Source organism: Heterocephalus glaber, unplaced genomic scaffold (assembly GCF_053883595.1).
Source record: "Heterocephalus glaber isolate CG9 unplaced genomic scaffold, H.glaber_assembly_v1.0 deba00001461, whole genome shotgun sequence".
Lineage (NCBI taxonomy): Eukaryota > Metazoa > Chordata > Mammalia > Rodentia > Bathyergidae > Heterocephalus > Heterocephalus glaber.
Window position 1 is genome coordinate 23,697,396 of NW_028258308.1, and position 12,538 is coordinate 23,709,933.

Here is a 12,538-nt window from a genome sequence, read left to right on the forward strand (position 1 = left end):
CAGAAATGAACATGACAAGTTTCCATTTATTTATTCAACAAAAAAGAAAACTGTCACCACAACTTATGCTGCCAACCAAATGAAATAACAGGAACCAGATTTACCCCTTCACCTGAAAAGGAGGAAAACCTGACAAAATACATGAAATAGATGAATCTCAAAATGATGTGCTTCAAGAGAAAAGCCAAATTTTAAAAAATGCGTTCTTGTATATTACATTTACACAAACTTCTTGAAAATGCTAACTAATCTATAGTGTTAGTAAATCAGTGGTCACCTAGACAGGAGCTGAGACTGGGGAGAGATGGGATGCAGAGATTACAAAGGGACATCAGAAAATTTTGAGTGATGATAGGTATTTTTTTTCCATTAAGTTTACTGGCACATTTTAGGTATACAATACAGTTACATTCATCATTAGGATCTTGTACCTTTACATGATGTATCTTGGTTCTTATTTTTTCCGCATTGCTCTGCTCTCCCTTCACCCCCTCCACGCCCTCCACCCTTCCCTATTTACACCCTTCCCTATGTTTCCATCTTTTTCCTTTTCTCGTATTTTTTTTCCCTTCTTTCCTTTCCCCTAACCCTCCCACTTCCCCTACTCCTTTAGACCTTTGAGTGATGATAGATATTGTAGAGACAGTGCCACATGTGTCACAATTTAGCAAATTCTATAACAGGTAGTTGAGTATATGACTTCATTGAGTATATGACTTCATAAATATTATACTTCATTTGTAGAGACAGTGCCACATGTGTCACAACTTAGCAAATTATATACTTTAAAATAAGTACATGACAATTATACTTCATTTAAAGGTGTTAAAATATACTTTAGGAGCACATTCCACAATATAAGTAAACTGCTTTGTATTGCTTCACTCAGTAAAAAAGAAAAGGCAAAGTATCTGTCTTCATGGGTCATAAGATATTGAAGAATCCTTATCTTCCTGTTTCTACCCCACCACACACAAGCCCTTTTTGGTGACTACTGTGTCAGAGGGAGAAGCTGTTATCCTTAAAGAGGACTTATTAAATCACTGCCCCAGGCAAGTGCTGCTAAGGTTGGCTGATCCAAAAGTTCAAAGCTGGTCTCCGTAGTTGTTAGGAATAGGAAAATTATTTTCCTGTCTCTGTTTTCAGAGGTTATTAAAATTATTTTTTGTGGTAGTAGAGCCTATTTGGCTTTCCTCAGAAGAGCCAGCACTGGCTTTGGGCTAAATTCAAAGTTATCTGTGAAAATATTAAAAACAATATAAATGTGATATTTGGCTGCAAATGAATAAAGGCTGGATATTCTATTTCTAGTTTTGTGACTTCCCTTTTCCCTGTGACTTTCCACTTTGGGAGTTGGGGATATGTAAGTAGGAGACTTAACAGCAGGACTGGGACAACAGCAGTTGACCGTGGGGTTGGCTTGGAGTGCTAAGGCAAATTCCTTAAGCATATTCAGGTGTATAGTGGTTTGCATCAGTATGGATCAGCATAGCATCTACCCCAAAGTGGCTGACTACAGGATCTGAACCCTTCACTTCTAACTTCTGGTAGTGGCTCCTTTTCACAGCTTGTCAGTACCACCGTACAGCATGTAGGCAAATAAAGAAAATTAGATAGAAATACACTAATGTTGCAATGACTTGTGGATTTTTCCCACTAAAATATCCATTCACAAGTTATGCTAGTTCCTAACCAGAGCTCTTTGAAAATGTTGCTTTACAAGCTTCCCGTCTGCTGTTAACCATGATTTTATTGTAAATCAACACTGTAACTGTAGTGATTTAAAAAAATCTGTGTATTTGCTAAAATCATGAGAATAGCAGCTAAAATCTTTGTTGAGTTGTACCATCAAAAGCACTGAAGGCCGGGCATGGTGGTGGATGCCAGTAACCCCAGTACTTGGGAACCTGAGGCAGGAGGATTGCTATGAGTCTGAAGCCAGCCTGGGCTACATAGTTGAGTTCAAGGCCAGCCTGAACTATGTAGTGTGACTGTGTTAAACAAAACCAAAACAAAACAAGGAATATCCATTTACTGAGGTCTTTAATGACTTTTGCGAAAGCTTAGTATTTGCTTTTTAGTGAAATTTAATACACTAAATTTCTGTAAGAGTAAAATTATTTTAAATACTTTTTTTTGGTACCAGGGATCAAACTCGGGTCCTTGCACTTGCGCAGCAGGCGGCGAAACCACTGAGCTAAATCCCCGGCCAAATTATTTTAAATACTTTTTGAAAACTAACTTTAATTATCTGTTGATCATACAAAATGATTTAAAAATCAACTTACTGGACTGGGGATTTAGCTCAGTGGTACTACACCTGCCTTGCAAGTGCCAGGTCCTCAGTTCAATCCCTGGTACCAAAAAAAAAAAAAAAACACCAACTAAAAATCAACTTACTAAAGCAATTTTGAGCCAGGTGGTGGTGCATACATACCTGTAATTCCAACACTTAGGGAGGCTAAAGCAGGAGGACTGCTGAGAGTTTGAGGCCAGAGTTTAAGGCCCGCCTCAACTAAATAATGAGAGACCCTGTCTCAAAAGCAATTTTGCTAAACATTTTCAAAATTTAGATGATTTGCCTGTGGATTTGGTTTTGTAATCGACAATTTTCCTTTCTATTTCTTACATAAATTATTTTCTTGTTCTACAATATTGGTATTTACACCATGGAATATAAATTATAATTGTAAGCATTCATTTTCTCTGCTTGACTTTAAAAGAGAATGTGCCTAATTTTTCACCCCTAATAAGTCTGGTAGCAAGTTTTCAAAGAAATCATTTCTCAAATTAGAGTTCCTGTCTAGTCCTTTTTTTTGTTTTTAATTTTGAACTTTCAACTTGTTCTCACCAGGAGTAGTGATGCACGCCTGAAATCCCAGCACTCGGGAGGCTGAGGCAGGAGGACTTTTGTGAGTTCAACACCAGAGTTGCACTCTACTACTGAGTCACATAGTGAGTTCAAGGCCAGAACTACATAGTGAGACCCTGTCTCAAAAAAGGAAAACAAGGGCCAGGGATTTAGCTCAGTGGTTCTGCCGCCTGCCTCACAAGTGCCAAGTCCTGAGTTTGAACCCTGGTACCAAAAAAAGGAAAACAAAAGCAAAATGTTATGAATCTCATTAATAAATTATTCTAATATCCTACTCAAATAAGACAATTCTAATATAAATATAATCTTTTTATAATTATCAAATTCATTTTGCTAATGTGTAAAACCAACCTATCATTTTTCTCTTGGCATATTCTTCTCAGGGTTTGATATTGAGGCTTTATCTGTATGATACAACAAATTAGAAAACATTCCTTTTTCATTCACTTTGAATTATCAGCTCCAATTTTTTTTTTTTTGGCAGTACTAAGGGTTGAATCCAAGGGCATTCTACCACTGAGCTATATCCCCACTCTTGTGTTTTTGATTTTGAACTTGCCATCCTCCTGCCTCAGCCTCCTGAGTAGCTGGGATTACAGGTATATATATGCAACGGCGTCCAGCTCAATTCTTTCTTAAAAACCAGTTAAAACTATACAGGGCCAGGGATTTAGCTCAGTGGTTTTACCACCTACTGCGCAAGCGCAAAGACCCAAGTTCAATCCCTGGTACCAAAAAACTCAAAACAACAACCTACTACAGTCATGTTCTAACCCTACCACTACAGCACAACTACTCTTGTCGAGATTACTAGTGACTACCATACTACTAAATTCAGTGGTCAACTCTCAGCTCTTAACTGTCTAATGAGTGTATTTGATCTTTTTCAGTGAAGTATCCCCCAACACCTTGCCCAATACTGGGGATCAAACTCAGGACCTTCCATTTGCCACTGAGCTAAACCCCCAGCCCAAATGTGAAATACTTTCTACACTGGCTTTCCAGAACCTGCACTCTTCTTGGTTTTCCTTCTACATGACTGACAGAATGAATGAGTGCTATTTTTTGTTTTTCTTTTAGCCTGTTCTTTCTCTTGTCTTAGTCAACCAGTCTTTAACCACAGGAAAATACCAACAGTAATAGTCTATTTACTTTTAAGATCTATTTATCTTTAAACTCTTGATAAGGTTAAACAGCAGCCTTCTCAACAAAACAGAAAAACAAGCCAATAAAGTAAGACAAGTATATAGTGTTAATTTTAGATAAGCCAGCTAGAAGAAGAAAAATAAAAGGTAAGAGGAGAAAAATAAATTGTGAGGAGTGGTTGTTTTATTTTGGGTTAAATCCATACTAACCAAGCACTCTACCTACCACTGAGCTAGCTACATCCCAAGTCCATGAATTTTTGATTGCATGCAATAAAGATACTCTTAAATATATAGCTTAAAAATACCTGAGTATCAGACAGATAACATTCTAGGTAGGTAGAGGGAACAATAATTGTGAGGCTTTGTAGGAAGAAGGTGTCATGAATGTTTGAAAAGCAGAGAGGTCAGTGTGATGGGAGCTCAGTGAATAAAGGAAAATGAAAAATGAGAGGTAGAAAATTACTTTGGTATAGGCCTTTGAAAGACGTTTTTGTTTTTACCTGGAACAAAATTGGAAGCAGCTGACAGACATGTGAAGACAGAGAATTTTAAAGTAACAATCAGAGTTGCACAACCATCACAACTGGAAATGCTGGCTCCTCTGGTCAAGGTGACTGGGCAATCTTATGTGTATGGTGAAATAAGTGAAATTCAGAGCCAATACTGCTTTGAGAGTTGAAGCTGTTTATCTATTAAAGCAAGCTGGATAAGGAACAAATCACACTATCTGGAGTAAAAATGAGAATGTCTTGTATACATATAAATCATGCTATTTTCTGTATTTTATTTCTTGACATCTTAAAAAGCTTCCTAAGCAAGGTGAGATCACTCCCCCCACACACACACCCAGGCTGTAGCTCTTAGAGGTTGCAAAGGGTTAGGCCAAAAGCAGGTCTTGCATATGCAAACCAACCAATCCTTTGTCTATAGCCCCATCTATCTCCTGTTTAACTCCCCTACAAGCCAGTACTTTCACTGTTTTATATTATCCCAGGCAAGATACTAGGCAGTGGAGACCACCATTACAGCCCAGCTCCTCTAGAATTATTTGAAATAGCCAATGCTAAACTGTTCACTCTGCCTCGCTTTTCCCTAGGAAACTTCAATTAAAGACTCTGGTCGGGCTGTTTTCTGCCTCGACTAAAATGTGGTGCTTTTTCCTATAACTCTGATGTGGCAGGTGCAGGCATGCTTGCTAGTTCCTGGGAACACAATAAACTTCTTCCTCCCAAGGCTCCTTTTAATTTCCGCCTATAGCCACACTGACATTACTACACCACATCCAACATTTACATTCTTAGAACAGTGTATAAAATAAATGCAACCAAAAAATGATAAAGCATGTATTCACTGTAAGAGAAATGGTCATACATTGAATAAATCCTTCTGGCTAGTAAAAATGTCATTATTTTTCATGTCCAGATTTTTTTTTAAGATTAAGAAAGTCAAGCCACAATTCTAAAAGTCTAAAGCATATCAATTTAAATAAAAAACCAATTCAGGGTTCTATGTAGGGTATACATTTATTAGCAGTGAAAAAGCATTTACCTAAGCTGAATGTTACAAAATACAAAGTTATCACCAGTCTGGCTAGTTCATTATTTTAGGTATTATCCCAACCTGCACAGGGTTCTCTTTTATTTTGACATTTTCTCCCTCTATCTCTAACCAAATTTTTAACTTAAAAATTAAGACAAACAGGAATATTTAACGCCTCTTTAAAAATAGTTACTAGGAAAAACATTGAACAAGTCACCTGCTCTCAAGCCCTAGATATTTTAAAACTAAAGTATCAATAAAATAGAAAAACAATAGACTAGACAGCAGTTATAAGTCAAGTAAGCTAGTTTAATAAGGTTTTTAGGTACCATGGTAGTAACTAGACAGCAGCTACAACGTAAGTCAAATAAGCTAGTTTAATGAGTTTTTTAGGTACTATGGTAATGACTACCATATTAAACACAATTCTTCCACTGTATCCTTAATATGCATGCAGGGAAAGACAGCTGTAATATGTAAGGCTTGGCTTAAGTATCAAATGAAGTTTTCCCCTCTTCCTATTGAAGAGAGTTTAGAAAATACAGAGCTTGAGTATACATACAATGTAACTTATTGATCCAAATTCCCTGAAGTCAGTCCAACTAGGTAAGAATTCCTCATTCTGGACTGGTACTTTTCTGAATGGGTTTTATTAAGGTTGGAGATACAAGTCTTACATAATTTAAACTAAGTAGCAATACAGTAAATCTCCTCATAGGGGAAATCCTCATTTAATATTTCCTGATTCAAGATTATAGTTTATGCTATATAAAGTATCACACAAGTAAGAATTTTAAAAGAATATCAAGCAAATTTTTTCATTTGGGATAGCTAAGACAACTGTCTTCAAATTTAAAAGATACTTGGGCACTAAGATCTAATTCTTCACATTTTATTCAAGGAAGCATCTGTAAGACTGACTTATTCATTGTTACCTGGCTCTGTCAGGCCTAAGTGAGTCTATGGTAAGATTGGGATAAAACAGTAAGTCACCTTTTAAAAGTTGGTTTACTTATAGTGAAGTCACATAGATTTTCTTTATTCAGTACTTCAGTACTTCTCCTGTGAACCTGCTTCTCTCTCACTACACACAAAAATCAAAGGTTAGGCTTTGGTTTTAAACTATCATTTAAAATAGGCAAGCTTGTCCAAAGGCATACAGAACCTTAATGTTCTGTTACATAATTTAAATCTACTTATCCCTACTTGAAAGAGTTTGGTCTTTCATTTAAAATTGACCAAAATGTTACTTGCCTGTGCAGAAATACTCCCTGATTGTATTTTTTAATTTTTAAACTGAAGGAACATAGATAGGATTTGCAAATCTAGAAAATATTCATTTAATAGACAATTATGTAAGTTCTAGGTACTGATGATTTATGTTTTAAACTTAGGCATTTTAAATAGATTACTAATAAATATTCTATGATAACTTCACAAGTACTTTGGATATCTTTATCATACACATTTTTTAGGGGGGCACTGGGATGATTCTAGGGATCCAACCAAAGGCCTTGTGCATACTAGGCAAGTGTTCAACCTCTGAGCTACATTCCCAGTCCTGCCCTATTCTTACACAGGAATAGGACCTGCAGATATCTAAAAGAACACTAGGCATATCGGCAGCAACAATGATATTATTTGGAAGATGGGGCTAATGGCTGGGTTCTATAATAATATATTTAATTCCTGATCATTGCTTTCGTTGAGTTGCCTAAAATTATACAGAACAGTAATTTGCTGTATTGAATTCAACATAATTTCCAAAGAAAGATACAGGTAAGTTCAAATTTTATTTAAGTCTACATTTTAAATTTAACATTACCAAACATCACAATGAGGAAAATAAAAGAACCCAGAACACAAAAGAAAAAGATAAAAGAAAAAAACAATATCCCCACAGTGTATCAAGGCTTGAGAATTCAGTTTCTGATGTATAAACTGCCATGGGCAGAAATTAGCACATCTATCAAAAATGCAGTGTCAAACTAATTTACATTTTTATACAGATCAAAATGTGTTTATTTAGTATCGTTTTCATGTATGCACTATGTAAAGAAAGAATCAGATGAACCTCTGAAGACATCTCATAGACTCTGGGCTCCCACTGTTTCTGAAAAACAGAATATTAATGTCTCATAAATTCCTTATTGAATTAAGACTATTTACAAAAATTTATTTATTTATGGTACTAGGGATCGAACTCAGGATCTTGTGCTTGTGAGGCAGGCCAGCGGCAGCACTGAGCTAAATCCCTGGCCCCAAAAATTTACTTTTAACATTGTTCTCGGGCCCAGGGATTTAGCTCAGTGGCACAGCGTCTGCCTGGCAAGTGTGAGATCCTGAGTTCGATCCCCAGTACCAAAAAACAAAAACACTGTTCTCATCCATTAAAGCCTTTAAGTGTAATAAACGATTAAAGGGAAATCCTAATTTAGCTCAAGTTCCCTGATACACAGGAAAAAAGAAAGGAGAGTATTTCTTTTTCATTATGGCAGACTGAGCAGCCACTTCCTGTCTCAAAAAATAAACAAAAACACCATATCAAAAAAAAAAACAGCTATTAAAATAATTAAGAATAGACCAAGAGACCAACGAAAGATGAGAGGTTGTGAGAAAAGGAGATATGAACAAAGAATAACCACAAAGTCCAAAACAGATGGGGCATAGCACAAAACAGGGAGTTGCAGCCTAGACTATTAGGACAGACTGCAGCTGAGACATATGCAATGTAATGAAACATGCAGAACTGAGCTGAAAACTGGGCCCTTAACTGAAGGTTTGATATCTGAATGGTCTGCCCTTCTCTTCACCCCATTATCAGAAAAAATAAAGGGAGGACAAAAAGAGAAAGCCCTTTGATCTTGATGCAAGAAACATTCTCTGAGTAGCTCCAGGGTTCTGCTATTCTACCCAGAGAAGGAAATCTGGGACTATCTCTTGGCTCTATGATGAATGATATTATCTGGCATCAACCTCAAGAAAAGTGTATAAAATTTATTATAGTTATAAAAAGAAAAGAGGAAGGGTAATGACTAAAGATGAGAGAGTTTTTGTGTATAGTACACATACACACACCTTTTTTTAAAGTAACAAAGGTTAAAAAGCAGAAAAACCCAAGTAATATGAACATAAAGAGGAGAGAGAGGTCTAAATTCACATTTATTTTAAGGAAGATGAGAAATATTATTTGAGTTTCAAGTACTTAGAAAAAGATCGTAAAGTATCAGAATTATAGTTTTTTCCAAAAGAACAAGCAATAATAAAAAGAGAAGGTTCTTGTTGCTTATCATTAACTTTTCTCTTAGTAGTAAAGACTGAATCCAGAGCCTCTGCATTGAGCTACATCCCCTGTTTGTTTGATCTGTCTACCTATTCTACCTACCTACATACCTATCTTGAAAGTGGCTCTAAGTCGCCCAGGCTGAGCCTGAACTTGCCATCCTCCTGCCTCAGGCTCTCAGAATGCTGGGATTATAGGGATGTGCCACCATGCCTGGCATCATTAATTCTTTTGTGCCTTTCTTTCTTAAACCATTAGCATGATATATTACCCTGCTAAAATTAAAGATTTTAAAAATAGAAGAAATTATCTGATATCATTAAATTAGTATCAGTAAATCAATAAGCAGTTGAACTAAAATTTTTCCAGAATGACTGTTTTCTAATAGTAGGCTTAAATTTCCCAGGTACTAGTACAACATTTGAAAAATAAGCAGAAATGATAGCATTATTCATGATTCAATAATTTTCAATTTAAAATAAAATTGGTAACTCTTACCAGGTTCTTTTAGTGTCTGAGAATTTCCAGCTAATTCTTCAGTCTGCATTTCACATATTTCACCAGATAAATGGTTTTTCTGTTCTTCTTCTACCATTTTCCTCCTAAGATCTGCCTTTGGAATAAAAATTTAAAACTTAAATCATTTTTCATTTCAAAAGTATCTGTTATACAGAAAGCTTCAGTTAAAGAGAGTCACATACCTCTGAATATATCGTCAGTTTAAGTGGTAAATCTTCAACTTTCACAAAGTCTTCTTCATCAGACTTTTGACTTATGTTACCAGATTCTGCTTCCTGTAAGATAAATTATATTTAATTTTAAAGGTGCAATCTCTGGATCTAAATTTGAGTTATCTATGCCAAGAAATAAAGTAGACTCATAGGTAAGTATATATGAGTAATTATATCATATTTTATTTTCTTCTATGTTCACACTTACATGAATAAATCAGAAATCTAGAGTTCTCAAGAAGGGTTAACTATCTGCAGCTGTCAGCATACTGCTAGCAGTTTTTATTCCCCATTTTATTTTACTTTTTGAAAAAAGCCAGTTTACACAAGACAGGCTAAGGTACTAGAAAACAATTCTTGTTTTTTGATGTTTATAAAATACACCTAAGCTATATACCCAGCAGAATATAAGTAAACATTTACAAACTTTTCAACTTGGTTAAGACTCAATTATAAACATTAGGTGTGAATTTAGTAACTTACTCTGTAGTAACATCAAATTGTGTTTTTCTTAAACTTGACTCTTTTCTTGCCCTAGTTCTCACTTCTAATTTTTAAAAGTATAACCTTTCTACTAGGTAAATGGTACAGATAAAGTAACTGGCAAAGTTAAAGACCCTAGGTTTTTCTTTTTCTTGAATCATTCTCACTCATCTCACTCTTGTTTAGCATGTATTTCGTACTTATATATGACAGTGGATCCTCCTAACATAGCTTCCTTAACAACATATACAGACACCAGATTAATCTTCACAGACCATGACTTAGACCACTGCACCTTCTTACACAAAAAGGTTTTTTCCAGTCAGTAGGGATCTCTGGCTAAAATCCAAATTCAAGAACCTCTATCATCTGACTTCAAGTTAATTTCAACTGATTATCTTCTATGGCAACTCTACACACTGACGAAATGATAATAAGAATAAATCAGGTAATTTCTCAAATTAAATGCATAAGTTTACTGGTGGTGTGGCAAACAAAACAGCTTAGGAGAGTTAGTTACTATCTTCAAATGTTTTTGAAACAAACTTTTCACAGGAATTTTGAAATCATAATTGTAAATACATCTTTAAGAAGAAAATCAATTTTAATTTTTGAAAAATGAAGTGCATTCCTTAGATCTAAAAGTACTTGTAATCTTTTCATTTTTGCTGATAAGAGAAAGTATAAAACATACACAATCCGAGGAACAAAATTAACCTGCTTGCTATAAAACTGAACTGAAACAAAGGTCTAGAATAAAACTAAACTTACCTAATTATTATCATAAATGCAGGATTTCTAATACAAAATTATCCTTCTAGTTTCCTAAATCTGTGCAACACACATACATAGACACTCACACTCCTCCTTTACCTAGATGGTTTGAAAAGTTTAAGTAGGCTGAGTAACTACTGTATAGAGGTAAGGACCCTACTGCTGTCAAACTTATTTTGCATCCCAAATGTTAACGTTAAAAAGATATATGTCCTAAAGATATATGTCCTAAGCAGCTGAGATGGCAAAGCTGAGCAGTATAAGAGATTAATGATGACTCGTATCATTACCACCTCAGATCTGAACTTCAACTCTCTGAAAAGTGACATGTATAACTTATCTCTGGTTCTCAAAACTATAAAATGGATGGGCCAGCGATGTAGCTCAGCAGCACAGCACCTGCCTGGCAAGCTCGAGGTCCTGAGTTCAATCCCCGGTACCAAAAAAAAAAAAACAAAAAAAAAACTATAAAAAGGACAGTTAAGTTCTGAGACAGTCATCCTAATTCACCATCACTGTTAAAATTTAAAATTAAGTGTAAATAAGAAATAAAAATGTGGGCCCAGGATTTAGCTCAGTGGCACCGTGCCTGCCTCACAAGTGCAAGGACCTGAGTTCGATCCTCAGTAGCAAAAAAGAAAAATGTTACTGACCACTGAACATGGCTGAAGAGAGAAGCCAGCCACATTGGAGCTACTCAGAAAAAAATCAACTAAAAACACAGGTAATTGGAATAGAAATGTTTTGACAGGTTCTACACCTAAACACAAAGTGGAGTTTAGTTTATATGCTGAAAATATTAACCTGAAAATGAAGAAATATGCACAGAAATAAAAAGCTAAAGTATCTGGAAGTGTAAATGATACGTACATAGTCATTCACTAACACTGGAGATTCAGTATCGGGACTTCCAGCTAGTGAGCTTTCAGGAGTTTCCTGAGCAGATTTAACTTCTTTGACTCTAGGCACTAAGGTTTCAATTTCAGTTAAAGGTAACGGCAGAGGGTTAGGCTGCTGAGATGAATCAACAGTAGTAAGTGAGTCCTTGTGGGCAGCACTATTTAAAGGTTGCTCATTTTCCAAGATATTGAGATAACAGGGCTTCATAGGAGAGCTATCTTGGTCATCTGTCATCAAAAAAAAGTCTTAACATTAGTGTAATGATAGTAAATTTTACTCTCTATTAAACAAAATAAAGACAATATGCACAAATGACAGCAATCCAAAATCATTGAAGACCCAAAAGAAAAGGCAACTACAAATTTTTCTTAAGTCAAATTTACTTCATTAAATCCATCTGGAACATTTTAAAAATTAGATTCTTGAAACTTACCTGATTTCTAATCAGGTTTTCAGTATGGGTAAATATGAGTCAACTTTTAAAATTGCTGTTTGCAGAAACAAAGCCCTCTTATGTTTTCTACAAAAGATTTACTGGGAGAAGAAAGATACACATCAAGTCCAAAGTACCTTCAAAATTACATTAGCTAGGAATTTTTTTTTTTTTTTAGCTTTATACACATAAAGGATACTTCAGATAATCTTTAAAGTGAACAATTATTTATATTTCTTACCTTTACTAATGTGTTCTTGTTCTGATGGGATCTTCGTGCTTTCTGCTGTTTTTTCAAGTTCATGTTGTAGAACCTAGAAAGAAAAAGAAGTTTTAACAGCATGGTCTTAAAATATGTGGTTACTGTAAAAGAGA

The 12,538-nt window shown here is 35.3% G+C and overlaps 1 protein-coding gene across 35 annotated transcripts in view; it reads right to left on the reverse strand.

The window, feature by feature from the left end:
• Positions 1 to 7,333: 7,333 nt before the first annotated feature.
• Positions 7,334 to 12,538, reverse strand: part of Pcm1 (pericentriolar material 1) — a 107,367-nt gene continuing 102,162 nt past the window's right edge. For 18 of the 35 annotated variants that reach the window (XM_021265084.2, XM_087217167.1, XM_021265082.2 and 15 more), the window contains 5 exons: positions 12,405 to 12,477; positions 11,701 to 11,975; positions 9,544 to 9,636; positions 9,341 to 9,455; positions 7,334 to 7,672 (listed from right to left, as the gene is read on the reverse strand). In XM_021265084.2, coding sequence (XP_021120743.2) covers positions 7,647 to 7,672; positions 9,341 to 9,455; positions 9,544 to 9,636; positions 11,701 to 11,975; positions 12,405 to 12,477 — 582 coding nt within the window. In that variant the 3' untranslated portion in view covers positions 7,334 to 7,646. The remainder of the gene's footprint in view (positions 7,673 to 9,340; positions 9,456 to 9,543; positions 9,637 to 11,700; positions 11,976 to 12,404; positions 12,478 to 12,538) is intronic. The other 17 variants (XM_087217173.1, XM_087217172.1, XM_087217170.1 and 14 more) reach the window with 1 other exon arrangement.